Below are 22,468 nucleotides of genomic sequence, written 5' to 3' on the forward strand. Positions count from 1 at the left end.
TTGGATGCCCCCAATATTAAATATGTTAAATGAATGAATTGGACACTAAATAGAATAAATTATTATTATAAAACATTGTACATTAATGTACACTATTGTAATGTTGCTGTGGGACAATGTGAGACACCTATCAAATTCAATATATTATTGTAAATATTATCAGTAGACCTACTATAGTGTACATATTGTGTAAATATTATCAGTGGACCTACTATAGTGTAAATATTGTGTAAATAGTATCAGTACTTCTTTACTACTCCTCTGGTAGTGGAGCTCACGTTATCACCTGGGTTTTTAGCCACTAATATTGTGGCTGTGATGACGTGAGGCTTCATTAGATTAGAAATAGAATTACTTGCCACCGACGTGGATAGACTCTTTCTCCCTGGGCATAAGCTTCACGTTACATTTATGTAATGTTTATATGTTTATAAACATTCTTACCGTTCACCTCAACGAGGGAAAAGTAGCGCTTATACTTCCAGTTTGCGAAAGCTACCTTTGAAGTCGTTGGACCATCGCTGAATGTGCATATGCGTGTGCGTCAAAGGTGTGTGTGTGTGTGTGTGTGAACTCAACCTATCAACCTCAACCTTGTCTCCCACCCACCAATCATCATCAGTTGTGTACCACCCAACCCAACCCCCAACACGCATGGCTCGCGCGCGCACACACACACACACACACACACGCGCGCGCGTTGCAGGTGTGACTGACAGAGAGCCTGTTCGGATGAAAACCGCTTCAATGAGCTCAATTATAGTAACGCCGCATTTTTTTCCTCAGTAACGCTAACGGCGTTGTAACGGAAGAAACAGTAATTCGTTTGATTACTCGTTACTGAAAAAAGTAATTCCGTTAGTAACGCCGTTTATCTATAACGCCGTTATTCCCAACACTGAATATGCCACACAAGAAAGGTATAGCAGAACATATAAGTTTAACCTAAATTTAACACAGCTTCTTCAAGTAACTCTAACTGATGTCATACTGAAATATGGACATCTGTTCTGTCGAATTTCTAAATTCTTAATACTCTGTAAACCCAAATAAGTTATATAAAATAAAAATAAGGTAATGCAGTACATCAAAATGTTTAAGTTAGAAAATTAAAGGGATAGTTCTCTCTGCTTGGAGCAACCATTGACTACATAGTATTTTTTTCCCTACTATGGTAGTCAATGGTTGTTTGGATCTGCTTGGTTACAAACATTCTTCAAAATATCATCTTTTGTGTTCAGCAGAAGAAAGAAACTCATACATGCTTGCAGTACTTTAGTACTGCACTTTTGCAGTACTAAAAGTAAATGAAAAGTAAAATCCGCAAATATTTATAATTTACTTTTGTTTCTGGATAAATAATAGTAGGCTAATTAATGTCATAAAATCACGACTCTGTTTATGGTAAGAATGTATCCAATGACGAATAAAAAAAATTACAAACATAACATAACAATGAATAATAATTTAATAATTGTATATAGTCCTACACAATTCATTAATGGAACACGCGCTTTTTGAGAAGGGGCTCGCTGCAGCCTGCGGTGGATGTCCAACCCGGCCCACATCCAAGTGTGACGTCAGAGGCCAGGCCAATGCCGCCCTGCAGCCGATTTTTAAGATTGTATTGGTCATATCAATCACAGTAGAGACTGCCTCTACACCAAACACTGATCCCTAAACCTACCCATCACTGTAACGAATTAAATACTGATTGCCTACACCAAACTCTTTTCCCTAAACCTACCCGTCACTGTAACGAATTAAGTACTGATTGCCTACACCAAACTCTTTTCCCTAAACCTACCCGTCACTGTAACGAATTAAGTACTGATTGCCTACACCAAACACTGATCTCTAAACCTACCCGTAACTGTAACCAATGAAATTAGCTGCAGGGCGGGATTTCTGACGTCACACTTGGATGTGGGCGGAGTTGGATATCCACCGCAGGCTGCAGCGAGCCCTACTTGCGCTTTTTGGGACTTTTGGGACCCCCAGAGTTAGATAAGTCCAGACTCCAGACACACCATTCTCATCTCTGTGCCATATCTCTGTCTGACGCACCCACCGCTAGCCTAGCTTAGCACAAAGACTGGAGGTAAACGGCTCCAACTAGCCTACTCAATAAGTGACAAAAAAAAACGTCAAAACTTTCCGATTTACATGTTGTGTAAAGTTACATCGTGTACTAAGACAAATGAAAAGTTGTGATTTTCTAGACCAAAATGGCTATGAACTATAGGCTAGTAATCATGGAACTTTGCTGTCATGGGTGCAGCAGCAATGATATTACACAGCGCCTGAAAATAGTCCCCACACTCTCTGTGCAAGCAGGTTGTCACCTTGGTTATGTTGACGGAAAAGGTTGACTATTCAGTATGGCAAGCCGTTATAGCAAGCCGTTTTAGCTTAAATGATTCCCAGCGTTACTCGTCGTAATTGCATTTTTACTAGTAAGAATTCAATTAGAGAGCTCTACAATTCAATTCTTACTAGTAACAATTACAATTAGAGCTCTATAATTCAATTATTACTAGTAACAATTATGATTAGAGAGCTCTATAATTCCATTAGAGAGCTCTACAATTCAATTCTTACTAGTAACTATTACAATTAGAGAGCTCTATAATTACATTTTTACTAGTAACAATTATGATTAGAGAGCTCTCTAATTCAATTCTTACTAGTAACAATTCCAATTACAGAGCTCTCAAATTCAATTACAGAGCTCTGCAATTGCATTAGAGAGCTTTGCAATTGAATTAGAGAGCTCTCTAAATCAGTTTTTACTAGTAAGAATTACTATTACAGAGCTCTCTAATTCAATTCTTACTAATAACAATTGAATTAGAGAGCTCTCTAATTCAATTCTTACTAGTAAGAATTCCAGTTATAGAGCTCTACAATTGTATTCTTACTAGTAAGAACTTGTATTCATTAGATGCAAAACAGATTTGCGATTACACCCATTTCCCTCAGCAAATCCCGCCTGCGGTGCTACACTTCAAAATAAAAGTCCAATTAGACAATTTGGATAGCTATAGCTATATTTTGCAATTGAAATATAATATTTAATCACTACAATAATTCACATCTGTATACTCTAAAAATTATTAAAGAGCAAAGAAAACACGTGTCTCCTTCCTGCTGGTCCTGTTAACGATAAAGTTTACCAAAATATAATAAAATTTTTGTGTTTATATGCACTGTAACATGTTTGCAGATATGAGCTACGTATAGGCAAATTATAAGGCTAGCCGTCACTCTGACATAATGAGATTTAAAATGTATTTCTCTTTTTTTTTATCCATCATGTTTGTTTTAATTACTCAATAACTACTATATGGAATATAAGTAGAGAGAAATGATTAAAAAAATGTGAATATTATATATAATAAGAAAAAATTAAAAATATTATATTATATACACCCAAAAAGTGTGGACTGTGGAAAAGCCTACTGTAGGTTGGAAGGGGATATATTTAAATAGGCTAAACCTATTCTGGCTTTAGATCGTTCCTGCACGTATTCCTTGTATAGCCTAAAATGTTTTAGTTTTTTTTATTCTCATGACCAAACAAACAAATACAAGCCCAAATTAGGGGTATGCGATATTGACAAAAAATATAAGTTACATCTATTTTTGGGGATTTTTTTCGACAAGGATAAGAAAAACACTTCTGTTTCATCTTTATTTGAATATCAATTAGAACCTCCCATTATTCTAAATTCTCACTCAGTTGAGAATGTCAACCAACATTATCTCATTTGAGTTGACTGAACTTAACCGATAGCTTATGTGGAAGTTGCTTTCTGGAATACCCCCAGATGTAAGTAAATTAAAAATATATATATTTCATCATCAATTGATTGAATAATTATTGATAACCTATTGAATAGTGTAGCATAAAGCTTTTACCCTGCCCAAATGGTTTGGGAACACATGATCGACATTATCAAATACAGGTTAAAGATAAAAACAAGACTTGACTCATTCAGTTCTGTGCCTTTTATTGAGAAATGTTATTCAGGCATCAAGCATGAGTTGGTTTGGGGTGCCGCACAGTGTTGCCAATGAATGCCCACAGGAAGTTTAACGGTACTTCTCAGCAAGACCCAGGGCCAAGTTCTGAAAAAACTTGTCAACTGACACGTGAACTTCTGGGGTGAAGTCTGCAGGGAAGAGCAAGGCGATGACCACAATGACGTTGTGTGCGAAGATCTAGAAAAGGAAAAAAGAGACACATTACCATGACTCTTACTACTAATTGGGGACTCTTAGTACTCAAGATGAGTACTATTTTGATGTAGCCTAGTGCTATTGTTTTGGTGTAAGTCTACCTTGAAGTTGGACGGGTCAACACGCAGCTTGAAAGCATGAAGTTCGCTCAGGGCGGCCAGATGTCCCACAAGGTCGTCTAGTTTTGTAATGGCCTCGCCGACTGCAGTCATGATAGTCTTGCCGTGCTTCTTCACAGGAGCAGACCCGGGGCTTAGGTCAGACCAGTGAGCGAAGTAGGTCTTGGTCTGAGGGTAGACGGTCAGCATTCTGAAGAACAAAATAATATCAATAATAAATCGGGTAATCTAAACATTAGCTAGGCTGAAGGTAGGCTATACAATAAATAAAACCATGAACTTGTCATGTTATTAAATAAGTTTCTATATAACTCCGTTAATAATCGTAACTGAAATAGGAAGACAATACCTGCCGAGCGCTTCGGCGCCGATGTCATCTGCCTTAGAGCTGATTTTACCCCAGATGGCCTTGACAACAGCCTTGTCCTTATCAGTGAGACTCATCGCTGCGTCTTCTTTTTCTCAAGTTAGAAAGACTTTAGAAAAAAAAGATGTTGGCGAAAACGGGATTTTGTCCCACGTTTTATATAAAACTGAAGATGGGCACACCCATGCAATCGATCCAAACCACGCCTCTTCAACGCATTTCTGCTGATCTCTAACCTGTGGTGTCCAATCAAAAACGTGTCAATTTTGTGCTTCTTGTTTAATGAAGATAACGATTTTCTTTCTCCTTGATGCGCTTAAAATATTCTATAAGCATTTTTACAAAGATGTGTGTGCAATTTAAATGACATTTTTTTTTCCAGTTGATCATAAATAAATAATTCATGTTAGAATCATAACTAACACGTTGTTTAAATGAGCTAAACCCAAAATACACAATTGTGTAAATAATAGGCTACAATTCATTTCAAACTAAATATGAGTGTGAAATAATTGCATTAATCTTTTCATAGGCTACATTTGAATTAAAATACCCATTTGGAAAATTGCTGTGCCCAAAACTCAAAAATGAAGCCTTTTTTTTTTTAATTTACGAAATTCAGATGTATAGTAAAATGGAATGGAATAATCCTTATTATTCATATTATGGATTACGAATTATTTTATATTAGCCTAGTTTAAAAAACACACACAAAAAACTAGCGCTTAGTAAAACATTTTGTATAGGCTACATGAACAAGGGAATTTACCATTTTAGCGTATGTAATTCGTAATTCATGAAAAGGGGGAAAAAAGAAAATGTTTACATTTATGAATACGAACCATTAAAAAATAAATGGCCCATTCCCTTGTTTCATTAAGATTTATACAAAATGTTAAGATCGTTTTTTTACTCGTTTAAAATTTGTAATCCATAATATGAATATGTAGCCTAACGATTTGACGGAATTTTACTATAGCCTACACCTGAAAATCGTATATCTTGAAAAAGGTTTTAAAAAATGTGAAGGTATTTCACCGAGAATGTTTGTTTGTTTTGAAAACATAAATTATTTATGTTTAACCCTAACGGTGGGGCATATTTTGGGAATGTAATGGCATGATCATTATGGGCACGACCAAAATTCGTTTTGCATTAAAAAAAAAAACAGCTTGATCATGTTTAAGACATCTTTTACAAAACAACTTTTTGGAAGGGGTCCGATCAGTGAGGTCCAGACACGTGTGCGTCACCTGCTGATAGAAATGATCCAATAAGACTTTGCATATTTTAATGGGCGGAGACATCAGACATCAATAAATTGTACTTCTGTTTCTGAATTTCTACTAGAGATTCCTGTTGGACTAGCACCTAAGGACATCCTAAAGCGTAAACATGGTTGAGTGGACAGACGCTGAGCGAAGTGCCATCGTTAGCCTGTGGGGAAAGCTCACTGATGATGTCGGACCTCAGGCCTTGGCCAGGTATAATAACTGCATCAGATTCTTTATAGACGCATTCTGTGAGGACTCCCTCTGTTAGAGTGTCTGTCAGCAACGCAGTTTGTTTAATGCAGTTCTTGATGCTTCTGTTCTTTTAAGGTGTCTGATCGTGTATCCCTGGACTCAGCGATATTTCTCGACCTTTGGCAACCTGTCAAGCCCCGCCGCGATCCAAGGTAATCCCAAGGTGGCAGCTCACGGGAGGACTGTGATTGGAGGTCTGGAGAGAGCTGTCAAGAACTTGGACAACATCAAGGCCACCTATGCCCCACTCAGTGTGATGCACTCTGAGAGACTGCATGTGGATCCAGACAACTTCAGGGTAGGTTTGCGCAAATGAAAGCAATATCCGACATGGTGTAGCCTAACTACTACTTTGCTCTTAATGTTATCGAGAGAAAAAAAACTGCCACTCAATAGATCTCTTGTTTTACAGCTTCTCGCTGATTGCCTCACCGTAACCATTGCCATTAAGTTCGGCCCCTCTTTTTTCACTCCTGACGTCCATGAGGCTTGGCAGAAGTTTCTGTGTGTTTGCGTGTCCGCTCTGGGCAGACAGTACCACTAGAGTCTCATCACCAATGAACACCAGCTGTATTGCAGAAGATCACACCGCGCGGAGCTGATCTAACTCTTATACAATAAGATCAATAAAATAATGCTGAAAGCACTTTGGAGTTGTTCTCTCCCATTTGTTCCACACAACACACTGACTAGCCTATATCTATGACCAGAGTTATAAACTCTTCAAATAAAAAATCTTAATTTAAGAAAATAATCCTGTTTTAGGCTATGGGTTTTTCGACAATGTGTCATCAACTAATGCGTCAGCAATTTATAATAAGCCTTTCAAAGACAGTTGTGATAGATTTGCAGACTGTGGGTGTTAACCGCTTGAATTCATTGATAAAAGAAATAAAATGTATCGCAACCTCCAGTGGCTGCATCAAAATAAGCTGACTCTTATCTATTTGTGTTAAGTATTTATTAGTCAGTTTCTCTGTTTGCAAATTTGTTAGCAATTTATTTTAATAAGAGAAAAAAGAAAATATGCTGCTTGAACAATATTTTTAAAAGAGTAACTTCTGATTATTATAAAATCAAAGAAGATACCCTAAGTTCAAACCTAACTGCTAAGTATTTGCTTATGATTTACAATTAAAATTTGTCATCACTTAAAAATATTGAAAATATCCCGTATTATAGAACAATTTTCATGTAAATTATATATTTTTTATTTTCTTCTTCTCTGTATCCCCACATGTTCGTGTTCATTGTTCTGTATGACTTCTTTTTGTACTTAATTATAATTTGCACATTTTTAAGTTTAAGGTTTTAAGGTTAAAATGAGAATTACAGTATGCCAAATAACAAATGTATAGCAGAACCGCTTCTTCGGGTTAACTTGTTTAAAGTTTCTAACTCTAACTGAAAAATTGGAAATCTGTTCTGTCGAATTTCTAAATTCTTAATAAGTTGGCAAAAAAAAAAAAAAAAATGAAGGTAATGCAGTACATCTACATATTTAAGTTAGGAATTTAAAGGGTTGACTACCATAGTTTTTTCCCCCGCTACTATGGTAGTCAATGGTTGTTTGGATCTGCTTGGTTACAAACATTCTTCAAAATATCTTCTTTTCTGTTCAGCAGAAGAAAGAAACTCATACATGCTTGGAACAACTTGAGGGTGAGTAAATGATTACAGAATTTTCATTTTTGGGTGAAATATCCCTTTAATGTTCAGGTAAGCATACTTGTAGATTTTTGTTTGTACTCATATACATTTTAATTGCACGTAAATTGAAAAATTACTAATAATTTTTGCATTTACTCTCCCTTTTTTAGTGTCATGACAAAACATGCTGGGAAGTAAATCCCAGCCCAGTTTAAGTAAAATTTAAGTCTGTCTAAATTAAAAGAAACAAGTTCACAAAACTGAAAACCGATTACTTAAAATGTGTCAGTTTTGTGAACTCAAAAATAGAAAGCTCTAAATACTAAAAGTTCATTTGTTTGAACTAATTTGTTTAATTTGAGTTGGCTCTACTCAAACCAATTAATTACTTTTATCTTTAGGGTTGTGATGCAAGAATGCACGTATTTGATAGATTTACACGGTTTGCTGTCCTATGTAAGTTAATAGCCTATTGTATAAAAGCTATAAAAAGGTATTTGTTTTAGTACCAATAATAACCATGACATAGCCTAGGCTAATTATATGTGCCTTCTCAATTTGACAACACAGCTGGACAACCATTGGAAACAACAATCTGGAAATGTATGGATTATACTGTTACTGTCATTAAAAATCAACACGATGTCATGACAATGCGTATAGTACGAGTGTGTAATCTAGTGGGATGTGCATATGCAACGCAGTTTTTCGCGTGCATATGATACGCACTTTATGGCGTGTATATGACACGCTTTTGGGTAGGGTGAGGGTGGGGGTGTGGGGGGTTCGTACATATAATACGCCATAAAGTGCGTATCATATGCACGCGAAAAACGGCGTATACCATATGCACGCCAAAACTAATTTTGCCGTGTACATTCCACGAGATTATACACTCGTATTATGTGTATTTAAATCTATAAACACAAAGGATTGATAACCCGGGCCCCTTGTGGTTCAGTAATTTCTGTTGCCACTGTTGTTCTGTGTAGTTAACACTAGGCTACACAAAAAGGTAGGCTGTAAAGAAGTAACGAAAACAAACAGCACATAAATGATTTCCAATAACAAAACATGGTTAAATGTAAAAAGCCAATTTAAAGTATCACAACTAATTTTAAACAAATCTGTGCAGGGGCGGTTCCACACTGTTATCCCTGAAATAGTTTTAATTCAAATTATGTAGGTACAATGAACATAAACTCCAACAGATTTGTTCAATTACTCCATGTATTACGTTTGTTGTACGATTTGCATGATTTTTTTCATTCTATTTAATTGTTTAAATTAAATGTAGGCCTACTTAACAAAGCCTATTTTAGTCTGTTGTCAATGCAACGCAATACAAGGAAGATGCTGATTGGCTCTTTGAACTGAAGTCAGGCATTGATGCAGCTGCCCGCATTTTTATAAACGTTTGCTGGTGAGTATAGGCCTTGTAACTTTACATTTTGGTCTCAAACAGCTAATACATTATTAATCCCTAATAAATTAGATGTATAACAGTTAGCCAGTAAAACAAAATGTAAGTTTAGGCTGTGTTTACACTCAAACAATTATTTTACTATACTTTATTTAAACAATTTATTTTGTTTAAGGTTTTCATTTAGAAATAAATCAACTGAAGATAAAATAAGACATTGCATCTCTGAAGATCTCAGCAGAGGAGGATTAAACAACTCCACAAACAGCATTACCAGCTTCATGCATTACTAATCAAATTTACTTTATTTCTGTTTCACCATGATGGAGGTTTGTTTTAATTGGACTCTTGACCCTTGGCTCTTTCACATTCGTTTTTTTTTTCTTTGGCTGCTATAACTGTGTTTAAAAAAAAAAAAAATTAGTTATGCCAAGACAAGCCAAAGAGAAAACGTGATAGGGTGACTTTGGCTTATTGATGATGATGACATCATCATGTAGTGGCTGAATCACTAAACTCATTCAGACTCAAATGTTCTGGTTATAGAGGTAATGTGATATAAATTTTGTATTTACGTGATGTTATTTATGTTATTCTGCAGCATAAGATCCAGCACTGTTATGGTAATTGAATAATATTCAAGATTTTAAAATCATGTAGTGCTCAAAATTGTGACAAATTCTCTTTTATTCTTACAAATTGCTTTTCCTTGCCATAACAAATGTGCTTTATAAACACACAGTTAAAGGAGTCAGCGAAAATCAAGTTTAAGAGTCAAAGGCCAAGAGCCCAACTAAAACGAACACTTATCTCCATCATGGTGACCTAAAATTTCAATACCACTGAATTAAAAACTGTTAGTTCAATTAACTAAAAGTTTTTAATTAAATGCTGTTGAAATCTTAAGTACATTTAACTGGAAATGTTTTGTTTTTTCAACAAGACAAAATTAACTTTTTTAGGGCAACGAGTTTCCATAAATGTTTTAAGTTCAATCAACCTGGGGTGCGTTTCCCGTACAACGACGTAACTCACTGCTTAAAGGGTTAGTTCACCCAAAAATGAAAATTCTGTCATTAATTACTCACCCTCATGTCATTATTCGGAACACAAATGAAGATATTTTTGTTGAAAGCTGATGGCTGAGAAAGGCTTCAGATAGGCCTCCATTGGCATTCAGTACATTTATACTCCCAAGACCCATAAAAGGCACTTAAAACGTCGTTACAAAGTCCATCTCACCACAGTGGCTCTACAATAATTTTACGATGCGACGACAATAGTTTTTTTGCGCAAAAAAAATAAAAATGACACCTTTATCCAACTTGTTCTTGTCTTCCGTGTGTGCCTCCACGACGCATGCGCAAGAATATGACGTAGCGCCGGGGTTCGGGAATCCATGAAATGCACACTTTAGCCCGATTTTGAGAACTACGCCGAGACCTAAAGCACGATCAATGTAGAATCCAACAGATTAGTCACGCGCGTCTTCCTCTGCTTGTAAACAAATCGCTTCTGGGTCATGTGTCCGAACGCCGGATCTGCGTCATATTCTCGCGCATGCGTCGTTTTTTTTTTTTTGCGTCGTTTTTTTTTTTTTGCGCAAAAAAACTATTGTCGTCGCATCGTAAAATTATTGTAGAGTCACTGTGGTGAGATGGACTTTGTAACAACGTTTTAAGTGCCTTTTATGGGTCTTGGGAGTGTAAATGTACTGAATGCCAATGGAGGCCTATCTGAAGCCTTTCTCAGCCATCAGCTTTCAACAAAAATATCTTCATTTGTGTTACGAATATGAACGGAGGTCTTACAGGTGTCGAACGACATGAGGGTGAGTAATTAATGACAGAATTTTCATTTTTGGGTGAACTAACCCTTTAAAGCTACACTGTGTGATATTTTCCCCCATCTAGCGGTGAAAAGGTATATGACCATCCAGTGAATTTTAGTTTCTGTTCCTCTCAATTCCGATTTCGTTTTAACTCATACAGTGGCCGATTTAGTCCAAGATTAACATGGCTTCCAGTTCGACCTCGTCCACATTCGACAAGGTGCCTGTGGGATATTCTGTGCGCAGTGGGATGGTTGGAACTCAACTGGCCTAATTATTAGGCTAGAAAGAACTGCAGCTAATCCAGAGTGAACTTTGATGATGTTTATTCACTCTGAGAGAACAAATAAGGATGGTAAATATACATGATAATGACATGACAGAAGATACACAGTTAAGAACTGTATAACTATACTAATAAGTTACATTTGTATAATGTAACCGTAAACCAGAGCTTATTGTACCATATATAGGCGCTAAATGCAGCTGCATTAAAAGGAGCGGAGCTGCCGCTGCTGCTAACAAGCGGTGTCGGATTACAAAAGTGTGTGCAGCTTTAGCACTGCAGTGCGCTCTGTATAACAATTGTTAATATGCCGATCAGACCTGATACATATTTCCATCAACATACATTACAAGCAAATATTTTCTATAAACAAATAAACATTGTTGATAACAAAATAACTGAATGATTATTCAAATAGGTGAGCATTACGCTATTGTATGTTGACACAAAAATACTTCTGAGGTGACATCAACTGAATTACGCGATGACACACTCTGAAATACATCTACAATGACAATAACTATTATTACTTACGGAGTTATTAACGCACAGAAATACCACACAAGGAAAAACAGACTTTTGAGGAATAAACAAGCCAGGAAAACTCCGTATAACTCTGTTACTGGACGCTGCTGAGAGGAAAACTCTCTGCGCATGCACCAGACAATTCTGAACAAGTTGACGCGCACATGCGCATGGCAGGGAATTTTGTACAGTGCCATCGAGTGTTAAAACGCGAAAGGCGAAGCTTGAATTTATGGGTATGTCCCTCTTTGGCTAACGTACTTTCAAGATGAAGGGGCAACATGGCGACCCGCATTCGAACCCCTCACCCGTATGTATTTTATATGGCATATTATAAACTTACGAGAATACTTTATTACTTGAAAGAAGTAAATATACATTAATGAGCACATATAGGCTATTTTTGAAAGAACTTAGTGTTTTTAGCTAAGAATAAACTAAAAAAGTTACACAGTGTAGCTTTAACTACCATAGTACGATGCATCGTTGAAGAAATCAACTAGCTAGTCACAACTGTTTCCCGAAACCGTATTGTGGCAAATCTGTTGTTCAACCACGTTGGTTAATGATGTCATGCAGGTGGTGGAGTAAATGCTTTTAATTAATTATTTTAAGAGCGAATTCATGCTAGATTTTTTGCTACACATTATGGATATGGCACCTGAGGAATTTTGCTTTATTTCCAGATTCAAATAGGCTCTTTTTTACGTACTAGAGCACGTCCGCACATGCGCACTCTTCAAAAACGGTGCTGTAAATCTCTTGACAAACTAAAAGACATTAATGACATTTGTATGTATTCTAAATAAAAGATATAGGTTGTACTGAATGTCAGTTTGCTTATTCTGCTCAAGATAAGGATTTATTAAGTCCACATGTCATGCAAACAAGAACCACATGTCGAGAGCTGTCGTTGCAACCACACAAGTTTGCGACGCTGTTTGCGAACGTTCGTTCGAACGACGGTTTCGGGAAACACTGTCTGGTTGAACTATGTTGATAACGACGGAACTTGCGACCATAGTTGGCCAACGATGCTTTTGGGAAACGCACCCCTGTATAGGCTTACAGTGCAAGAATTTTATATACGGGATAGAGCAGAAAGGGTGGCAACACCTAAAGCATAGCTATACAAATGAATTTGCATTATTGCAGTAGCACTGTCAGTATTTACAGTAACAGCATTAGCCTTATGAACTCGGGCAGAGGCAACTCAGAAAATAGAGCTATTAAAATACATGACATTAGGCTACAAGACAAACACTATTCACATTCACATATTCACATGCAGTGAATATTATTAACAAATGATTGAAATATCATCTTAATGTTTGCTTATTTTTTAGGCTAATATCATTCCGTATCCAGAGATCGAGACTGTTAAGATAGCAGGTCTTCTAGAACAGGGGTTTTCAAACTTTATGATGCCAAGGACCCCCAAATATGATTAACCTTTTTGAGGGACCCCCTTCCTAAAATCCATCTATTTTTATGTACGAAAAAACATTGAAACTGTTGGTAAATAGTAAGGGTGACATTATAAATACAACATATTGTTTCCCAACTTAAATGGGCTAATGTTGAATGTATAAACCTGAAGAAGAACATTTTCGATTAAAAATAATTTGTAAATTTCACAATAAATGTATGCAAGAAGCGTACGTACTGTGTTAAGAAAACTGCCTAACCCCAGTGAGCGAGATAAAGTGGACTATAAAGTGGACTATAGTGAGAAAAACACACTAAAGATACAAAGCAAATATATACAATTCTGGAATGTATACGGCAAGAAAGGAGAGAAACATTTAGAAACAGTGATGAAATCAAAAGGTGAATCCATTTTTGCTTTATCTTTTTATTTTCTGAAATTCTCTGGGGACCCCTTATAACCTTCTGGAGAACCCCTGGGGGTCCCTGGACCCATTTTGAAAACCCTTGTTCTAAAGATATCAAAACAAAATTTGCAAGTAGACAGTAAAAGTAAAAAAAAAGAACAGAAAATAAATGCACATGTTTTGAATGAATATTGCTTGAATAGAGTACTCCTTCCAATGTTGACAGCTCCGTTTAATAGCATATGCACTTTTGCAGTACTATATACTAAAATTAAATGAAAAGTAAAATCCACAAACATTTATAATTTACTTTTGTTTCTGGATAAATAACAGTAGGCTAATTAATGTCATATAATCACAACTTTTACTGTTTATGGTAAGAGTATATCCAATGACGAATAAAAAAAATTACTAACATAACAATGAATAATTTAATAATTGTACACATTTTATTAAAAGAACACACCGATTTTTTGGGACTTTAGCTTATTCATCGTATCCCCCAGAGTTAGATAAGTCATACCATTCTCATCTCCGTGCCTGCCATAACTCTGTCTGACACACCCACCGCAAGCTTAGAACAAAGACTGGAGGTAAACGGCTCCAGCTAGCCTACTGCTCAATAAGTGGCAAAATAATGCCAACATTTTCCGATTTACATGTTATGATGTGTATAGTTACATCGTGTACTAAGACCTTAGGAAAATTAAAAGTTGAGATTTTCTAGACTGATATGTTTAGGAACATAGTAATACTTTAATGTAATGCGATTTCAAACATGTTCCTTTAATGTAATGCGATTTCAAACATGTTCCTTTAATGTAATGCGATTTCAAACGGATGGATGAGAAAAGTAGTTCTAAAATAATTTTTGAATGTTATCTGAGGCTAAATGAGGTACATCCGACGGGCGAGTGACAAAAAGTTTTGGGACGTCTGCCTTTACATGCACATGAACTTTAATGACATCCCATTCTTAATCCGTAGGGTTTAATATGGAGTTGGTCCACCCTTTGCAACTATTACAGCTTTAACTTTTCTGGGAAGGCTTTCCATAAGGTTTGGGAGTGTGTTTATGGGAATTTTTCTTCTAGAAGAGCATTTTTGAAGTCAGGCACTGATGTTGGACGATTTCGTCTCTGCTCGAATTTATCCCAAAGGTGTTCTATCGGTTTGAGGTCAGGCCTGTCAAGTTCCTCTACACCAAACTCGCTCATCCATGTCTTTATGGACCTTGCTCTGTGCACTGGTGCGCAGTCATGTTGGAAAAAGTAAGGGGCCATCCCCAAACTGTTCCCACAAAGTTGGGAGCATGAAATTGTCCAAAATGTCTTGGTATGGTGAAGCATTAAGCGTTTCTTTCACTGGAACGAAGGGGCCAAGCCCAACTCCTGAAAAACAACACCACACCATAATCCCCCCTCCACCAAACTTTACACATGGCACAATGCAGTCAGGCAAGTACCGTTCTCTTGGCAACCACCAAACCCAGACTCGTCCATCAGTTTGCCAGACAGACAAGCGTGATTGGTCACTCCAGAGAACACGTCTCCACTGCTTAGTGGTGGTGTGCTTTACACCACTGCATCGGCCACATGAAGTTTGGAGGTCTGTAGCTATTGACTCTGTGAAAAGTTAGTGACTTCTGTGCACCATGCTCCTCAGCATTCGCGTAACCCGCTCTGTAGTTTTACGTGGCCTGCCACTTCGTGGCTGAGTTGCTGTTGTCCACAATTGCTTCCACTTTATAATATCGCTAACAGCTAACCATACAATATTCAATACCGTACAACCACACTTAAATTCACTGAGCTCCTGAGAGTGACCAATTCTTGAACAATTGTTTGTAGAAGCGTCTGCATGCCTTGGACCCTAGGTGCTTGATTTTATACATATTTCGCCATGGAAGTGTTTGGAACACCTGAATTCATGCATGCATGCAGTAAATTGAAACTAAGCCTCTGCAATCTGTTTTTAAAAATACATTTCTGTAATGTTTTAAAAAGTGGCCATTGCCAACACTGGATTACAGGAGTACCAAAATACAACAAATACAATTTGTATAAAACAATAATAATAAAATAATTTGCAGCGTCAAAACTACCTCAGTGCAAACTTTAAAAAAAGAGAACAGCAGTGCAGAAGATAACTAAGCCTTTAAATCTCCTTTGAAAAAGCTTTATCAGACATACATCATCCTGCCTTTAGATGAGCTCACAAAAATAGTTAACTGACAACTACTAAATGTTTTATAACTTCCTGAATCAATCACGAATTACAGTATGAATATATGCAAATAAAGCATTCGTTAACACACCGAGTTACTATTACTATGTGTCTAAACAATAAGAGTATTAATGTTCATTTAAATAGTTTATTAATCATTTACTTACACTTTATAAGTGATCTTATGAACCACTGACAACTCTTAAATAACTGGTTTGTAAATAATGTAATACTTAATTTTAGAAATGATAAATTGATCAACAATAAAATTATAAAACACATTATAGATTTGCTTATAAATCAAGAATAAACCATTTATAGCTGCATTTATAAAATACGTATTAAAAGGCTTATTAAAGTCTATTAATGCTTTATAAATTATGAATTAATTTTTTACTAATGCTTAACTAATAGCATGCATTTATTATAAACCTTTCAAGACACACATTTTTATGAGCTCTGAGGTTTGTCTGCTTGTGTTGAAGTCAATATAAATACATTTTAACAGTGAAATATATGGACATGCCCACAACATTGTGAATGACAATACAATCAGTGTTTAGGCTACTCACAGAGAGTTTATTTAAAATTAATATTTCAATAGCCATGATTGTTTGTTTTTATTAAATATTATAAATCTCCAAATAAAAACATTAAATGTGTTAAATTAAGTGTAAATCATTTTTAGCAAATGATTGATATATTAAATTATAACACCATTATGTTTTGTTTGTTTTAGTGTTCATGGACCTTGTGTTTGTTTGTGTTGGTCACATGTGTTCCTTCTAATTTGCTGCACCAGTCACCATGGACACAAACCCAATCATCACAGCTTTTCATCATTTAGTTAATCATCTCTGTGTATTTTAGCTCCTCCTTTTTTTTTCTTTGTTCAGTCAGTATTGTTCTTGTCTGCACATTAAACATTGTGTGATCTTCATCTTCGTCTTCATCTTCCTCAAATCTGAGTGTTACTGTCAATCAAGTATTTTTTAATTAAATAATTACATGATTTGCTCAATAATTAATTTAATGAAATCACAAATGCATCACATATATTAATATTTTTCTGCAAAAGAAAATTGTAATTTCTTTGTTTTTGCTAAATATACACAAATAGTGGCTTTAGAAGTCAGTGCTTTAATTCTATCTTACTCAGTTCACATCAGCAAACCATTTTGAGCAAAAGAGTTTGTCAATATTTCAAAGGTTTCATGTTCTTATATTCTGGCTTGGTTATGGCCTCTGCATCCATATGCAGTTTGTTTTTGCTTAAAGAACATAGACATTTATTTTGGTTATTGTCATCAATAACATAAATGGCTGCTGATATTTCCAATCTATAAAATAAAACAAATAAAAAATTCCTGCTTTAAACTGCAATGGACAATGAGGTCCTGAGGTTATCCCAGTAAAGTGTTTGAAAGGGTTAAAGGACAATCAGTAATGCAACGCATTATTTGGTTCATTCATATCGTCCGTAAAAAAAACAAGAGACGTTTTGATTGTTGTAGATTTTATTTATTGCGTCTGAAATCCCATATTTCATTATTTAGCTCTGTTTGCAGATAAACTAGAAGCCCCTGAATGATGATCTTATCTGTATTTATCAGTGATGGCTGCAGACACACCCGCAAGAAACTTGTCCACGGCCACGTGCACTTCTGCAGTGAAGTCAGCGGGGAAATGAATGGCAAGAGTCACGAGGATGTTATGGGACAGAATCTGAAGGGAATAACACAAAAACAATTAATACATCATGAATTAATAATCCGCATTTTATTTCACATTTAGATGTCTCGTTTTGATTGAACTAAGATATACAAGTCTAACCTTGATCTAACCTTTAAGTGAAAGGTTTGAAGCACCGCACAAAAAGCTCATAGATATGATCTCACCTTGAAGTTTCCGGGGTCTACGCGCAATTTAGTGGCATGGATATCACTCAAGGCGCTCAATCCACCAACAAGATCATCAATTTTGCCCACAGCATCGGTGATGGCTGATATCACAGTTTTGCCGTGTTTCTTCACTTGGGGAGAATCGATAGAATAATCAGACCAATCAGGAAAATATATTTTGGTCTGAGGGTAGACAATGAGCATTCTGTGGGAAGAAGAGAAATCCGTTTGTATTGCGTTGCGCAAAACGCTTCGACATTGATTAGGTGTCAAAAGTTATTTTGAATGTAGATGTCTTACCTTGCCAGAGATTCTTGGCCTATTGCATCGGCCTTGCTAGAGATTTTACCCCAGAAGGCCTTGACCACGGCTTTGTCCTTAGCTGTCAAACTCATTTTCGATCCTTTCCACTTCGGTATTAAAAGAGCAAAGTTATAGTTGAAGAATAAGGGGTCTTTTTATAATGCGCGGTTCTGCCACACCCAACAGCGCATCAGCTCCACCTCCCAGACTTCAGCCAACAATTACAGACGATTTTTGTCAATTCATTCCATAATTTCTTATATTAAAAAAAAAAAAAAAAAAAAAAAAAAAGGAATGGTTTTATTTATTTATTTTAAATGAGAGAGAGAGAGAGAGAGAGAGAGAGAGAGAGAGAGAGAGAGAGAGAGAGAGAGAGAGAGAGAGAGAGAGAGAGAGAGAGAGAGAGAGAGAGAGAACAAACAGAAATTGTCTATGAATCTATTTGGCATTATCTCGCTAAAACAGCGATGTATAGCCTATATTCTAAAAAACAAAATACAATCCTAGCGAACATAATAGCGATTGCGACAACTCTATCCGTTTTATCACTAAGTACAGGAAAAACACTAAACAATATATATTAAAGTCTTGGCTGTTTGTGTCTGCAATAATAGCCCTACAGTCCTTTCTTTTTAATTGAAATTAACAACATCTGCTGTAAAAAATTGCCTTACATTTTTAAGTGCAATCAACTTGGATGTTTAAGTCATTTCAACTTAAATTACATTCATTAAACTGACTTAAAATTAATCTTGTATAATTTATAAAAAATTTGAAAATTACTTAACTTTTTTTTGATACGTTAAAGCAATGTAATAACATATCTCATAACTTATTGATCATGTGATTTTTTTTACAGTCTTATCGAGAGATGCTTCGGGGTCCTTTGAGGACACCACCTAAAAGGGTGGGGCAAAAAAAAAAAAAAAAGAACAGGACACCCACGGTCAAGATTAAACAAATTAAGAACATTTTGAAATGGGAGGAACGGTCTGAGTGTCCAGATAAAGCGAAATCAGCTGGCACTCAAATTAAAAACTTTAATTAGATGTTGAATGCGTTATTTTTATTTCAATTTAACGTTAATTTCATGCCGGGTCTGTTCACCTATACGGATTCATTTAAATATTAGCATATGATTGAATTGTCCTGCTTTGACTATAATATGACTCATGTGCCAAGTATGTTTTTTTTTGCATTATGTTAAAGCTATAGGCTACGTTTTAATATTCCTGAGTTGGGAATTAGACAAATCACAAGATGAAGCCTTTAGCAGATTTTGGACTCTTGGGGCAATACACAGAACAAGGGTCGACATTCGTGATTTTGATGATTGAATCCATATTTATTTTCTGATGTAGGCTACGAAATGGGTTCCTGGCTAAATCTAACTTTGCAGTGTCTAATCAAAATGTAACTAGGATCGGATCCAAGTAGGACGACTAGGTACCACACCAATCAGTCTCGGCGCCTGGTGTGGGGCGGAGAGTGCGAGTATAAATAAAAACGCGCATCTATCTACGTTCAACATTCACACTTGTTGAAAAAGGAAAGAGATAATCATAATGGTGCAGTGGTCAGATTCCGAGCGCAAAACTATTGCGAGTGTCTGGGGTAAAATCAACATCGGTGAAATCGGACCCCAGTCTCTGGCAAGGTAAGTGAAAGCGTGTCAAAAATAGGCCTACAACACGTCGTTAATTTAGGAACGTATTTGACGTTTTTTGTTTGATGTGAAGATAGTTTAGTTTTATAGAGCTACTTTGTTTCATATGACAGGGTGCTGATTGTATATCCCTGGACTCAGAGGTATTTCGGTGCCTTTGGAAACCTATCCAGTCCAGCTGCAATCCTAGGCAATCCCAAGGTGGCGGCACATGGTAAAGTTGTGCTAAATGCGTTGGAGACAGCCGTGCAGAACTTGGATAGCATCAAAAGCTCTTACTCCAAACTCAGCCTGCTGCACTTCGAGAAACTCCACGTCGATCCAGACAACTTCAAGGTAAATGCTTTATTTTCAAAATATGAGCGTATTAATAAGGATATCACAGACTGTTGTTGCCTAATAAATGCATGTTTTCTTGACTCACGCAGCTGTTAGCTGATACCATCACCATTGTCATTGCGACCACATTTGGACCCGCTTTCACCCCTGCAATTCAGGCTACCTGGCAGAAGCTCTTGTCTATAGTTGTGGCCGCTCTCACCAGCCGCTACTACTGAAGTCCTGCTCGAGATTCCTGGCATAGTTCAACGATGATTCAATGCATTAATGATTCATTATAAATAAAGCAATCAAACAAAGGGTTGGATTGTGAGTCTTTTTATTCGTCTGGTGAATTACAGCAAAATGATGTTAGGCATTTCCCATTGATTAATAATGAGCATCAACATTTCTCTACAAAATGAACAAAACTTTTGCCATCATATTCAACATTATCAGTGAATAGCTTTTCACCGTGTAGTGGTTATGGAGTAATATTTTCTTTTTCAGTTTTTAAAAAAACTCATGCCCGGCTTATCAGACAGGGTTTAGATTAAGCCAGGATTAAGCATTAGTTCAATTAGGTAATTTAATCAACTTTTATATAGGCTACGCCTTAAAAAAAAAAAAACATTATTGCATTTTGAGACACAACAATGGCACTGAGTGTCTGTGCAAGTAGCTTTCAGTTAAAACAGCATGCATGGGGGCATGAATGCATGTGTTTCACTCCTCATATAATTTCGCCACTATTTAATATACATTCTTGTTAATGATTCATATACAGTATATCTCTTTATTACAGTTTTCCTGTCGTTCTGCAATAAAGAACTTAAAGAAGACAAAAGGGACACCAAGTTGTCACTAAGCCTTTATCATGTGTTAGCAGGATTGTGCTGAAGGTCTCCAAAGAAATCTCATTAGGCTATATGAAATAAATGTTTTTCTCTAGTTTACGTTTGGTGCTATTATTAGCACCCAAATATTGCTTGTCCTTTTCCCAAGAGAACAGCTCTGAGTCTTCTTCTGTAATGCCTGATGAGTTTGGAGTACACCTGACAAGAGCTCAGAGACCATTCCTCCACAGAACATCTCCAGATCCTTCAGATTCCCAGATTCATTTTGGTGCTTCTTCTCTTCAGTTCACCCCACTCATTTTCTATCGAGTTCAGGTCAGAGGAATGGGACAGTCATGGCAGAAGCTTCATTTTGTTCTCAGTGAAACATTTGTGTGTTGATTTTGATGTTTGTTTTGGATCATTGTCCTGATGGAAGAACCAACCACGACCCATTATATGATTTGAAGAAGTAGAAGTGGTCAGGTTTTGATTTTTTATCTGTTGGTATTTGCTAGAATCCATGATACCATGTATCTGACCAAGATGTCCAGGAAATCCAGCAAAAAAATAGGCCCACAACATTAAAGCTCCAGCAATATATTTAACCGTGGGCACGGGGTACTTTTTAATGTTTGCACCAACCCATCTGGTGGCTTTGCTGCCAAAAAGCTCTTTTTTAGTTTCATCTTCCAGTCGTGTCTGACAACTCAATATACTTGAGTTTGTTTTTGGGTGAGCAAGGAGGGTTTTTTTTTTTTAAACCCTCCCAAATACTGGTTGGTGATATGGTGCTGTTTGATTTTAGGCTTTCTGACCCTAAAACTGAACTTATCTCTGCAATTCTCCATCTGTGATCCTTGGAGAGTATTTGTCCCACTCAAACTCTCCTCCTCACTGTGCATTAGGAAGATATAGACATACGTCCTCTTCCAGGGAGATTTGTAACATCTTTAGTTCACAAGTTCACACTTACATCAAATTAAATAGAGTAAAGATTATACATATTAAGGTGTGATGTCCAAGGGGAGGGCTCCAGCCTTAATTAGGTTTAATTATCTGAACGTGCTCCTCCTGAACTTTGTTAATAAAACATCATTTGATTGGAACTTCTTCATTATTGTTCTTAATCAATGCTTTAGCTATATTTTCTTACAGACACTTTCTATTTTGTGAAGCTCAACAACCAAAACCGTCTGTGGTGTTACTCATTGTATTGAATGATTAATAGAATTTGGCCTTTTTTGTTTCCTCATATTTATACTCCTGCCAAACAGGAAGTTATGGCTGGACCATTTCATGCTCCTATGTTCAAAAAAATCTTAATTATGAATGGTAATACTTCAGAGATATTTTACTCAAAATAATTTTTAGGGGTCTCAATAATTGTGGCCATTGCCAACATGCATTTTAG

The 22,468-nt window shown here is 36.3% G+C and overlaps 3 protein-coding genes across 3 annotated transcripts; 2 read left to right on the plus strand and 1 right to left on the minus strand.

The window, feature by feature from the left end:
• Positions 1 to 3,996: 3,996 nt before the first annotated feature.
• LOC307122787 (hemoglobin subunit alpha-like) lies at positions 3,997 to 18,384 on the minus strand. Its single transcript, XM_079811002.1, has 6 exons — positions 18,232 to 18,384; positions 17,929 to 18,136; positions 17,662 to 17,755; positions 4,711 to 4,822; positions 4,344 to 4,551; positions 3,997 to 4,224 (listed from the first exon to the last, which is right to left on the minus strand). The coding sequence occupies exons 1-6, from the start codon at positions 18,324 to 18,326 to the stop codon at positions 4,096 to 4,098; spliced, it is 846 nt and encodes a 281-aa protein (XP_079667128.1). The 5' UTR covers positions 18,327 to 18,384; the 3' UTR covers positions 3,997 to 4,095.
• On the plus strand, positions 6,036 to 6,900 carry LOC307137164 (hemoglobin subunit beta-like). Its single transcript, XM_079834664.1, has 3 exons — positions 6,036 to 6,212; positions 6,330 to 6,552; positions 6,667 to 6,900. Exons 1-3 carry the CDS (start codon positions 6,124 to 6,126, stop codon positions 6,796 to 6,798), a joined length of 444 nt encoding a protein of 147 aa, XP_079690790.1. The 5' UTR covers positions 6,036 to 6,123; the 3' UTR covers positions 6,799 to 6,900.
• An 805-nt stretch (positions 18,385 to 19,189) lies between the features above and the next one.
• LOC307137175 (hemoglobin subunit beta-1-like) lies at positions 19,190 to 22,161 on the plus strand. Its single transcript, XM_079834673.1, has 3 exons — positions 19,190 to 19,891; positions 20,014 to 20,236; positions 20,329 to 22,161. Exons 1-3 carry the CDS (start codon positions 19,800 to 19,802, stop codon positions 20,455 to 20,457), a joined length of 444 nt encoding a protein of 147 aa, XP_079690799.1. The 5' UTR covers positions 19,190 to 19,799; the 3' UTR covers positions 20,458 to 22,161.
• The last annotated feature ends 307 nt before the right edge of the window (positions 22,162 to 22,468 follow it).

The sequence above is a fragment of the Gobio gobio genome (assembly GCF_949357685.1).
Source record: "Gobio gobio genome assembly, chromosome: 1".
Lineage (NCBI taxonomy): Eukaryota > Metazoa > Chordata > Actinopteri > Cypriniformes > Gobionidae > Gobio > Gobio gobio.

Excerpts from the sequence above, each read along its gene's own strand:
- LOC307137164 (XM_079834664.1), top strand. The coding sequence starts at position 6,124 with ATGGTTGAGTGGACAGACGCTGAGCGAAGTGCCATCGTTAGCCTGTGG. Across the intron at positions 6,213-6,329 it reads GGACCTCAGGCCTTGGCCAG|GTGTCTGATCGTGTATCCCT; the intron begins GTATAATAACTG and ends TGTTCTTTTAAG. Across the intron at positions 6,553-6,666 it reads TGGATCCAGACAACTTCAGG|CTTCTCGCTGATTGCCTCAC; the intron begins GTAGGTTTGCGC and ends CTTGTTTTACAG.
- LOC307122787 (XM_079811002.1), bottom strand. The coding sequence starts at position 18,326 with ATGAGTTTGACAGCTAAGGACAAAGCCGTGGTCAAGGCCTTCTGGGGT. Across the intron at positions 4,552-4,710 it reads GGCGCCGAAGCGCTCGGCAG|AATGCTGACCGTCTACCCTC; the intron begins GTATTGTCTTCC and ends TTTGTTCTTCAG. Across the intron at positions 4,225-4,343 it reads TTGACCCGTCCAACTTCAAG|ATCTTCGCACACAACGTCAT; the intron begins GTAGACTTACAC and ends TTCCTTTTCTAG.
- LOC307137175 (XM_079834673.1), top strand. The coding sequence starts at position 19,800 with ATGGTGCAGTGGTCAGATTCCGAGCGCAAAACTATTGCGAGTGTCTGG. Across the intron at positions 19,892-20,013 it reads GGACCCCAGTCTCTGGCAAG|GGTGCTGATTGTATATCCCT; the intron begins GTAAGTGAAAGC and ends TTCATATGACAG. Across the intron at positions 20,237-20,328 it reads TCGATCCAGACAACTTCAAG|CTGTTAGCTGATACCATCAC; the intron begins GTAAATGCTTTA and ends TGACTCACGCAG.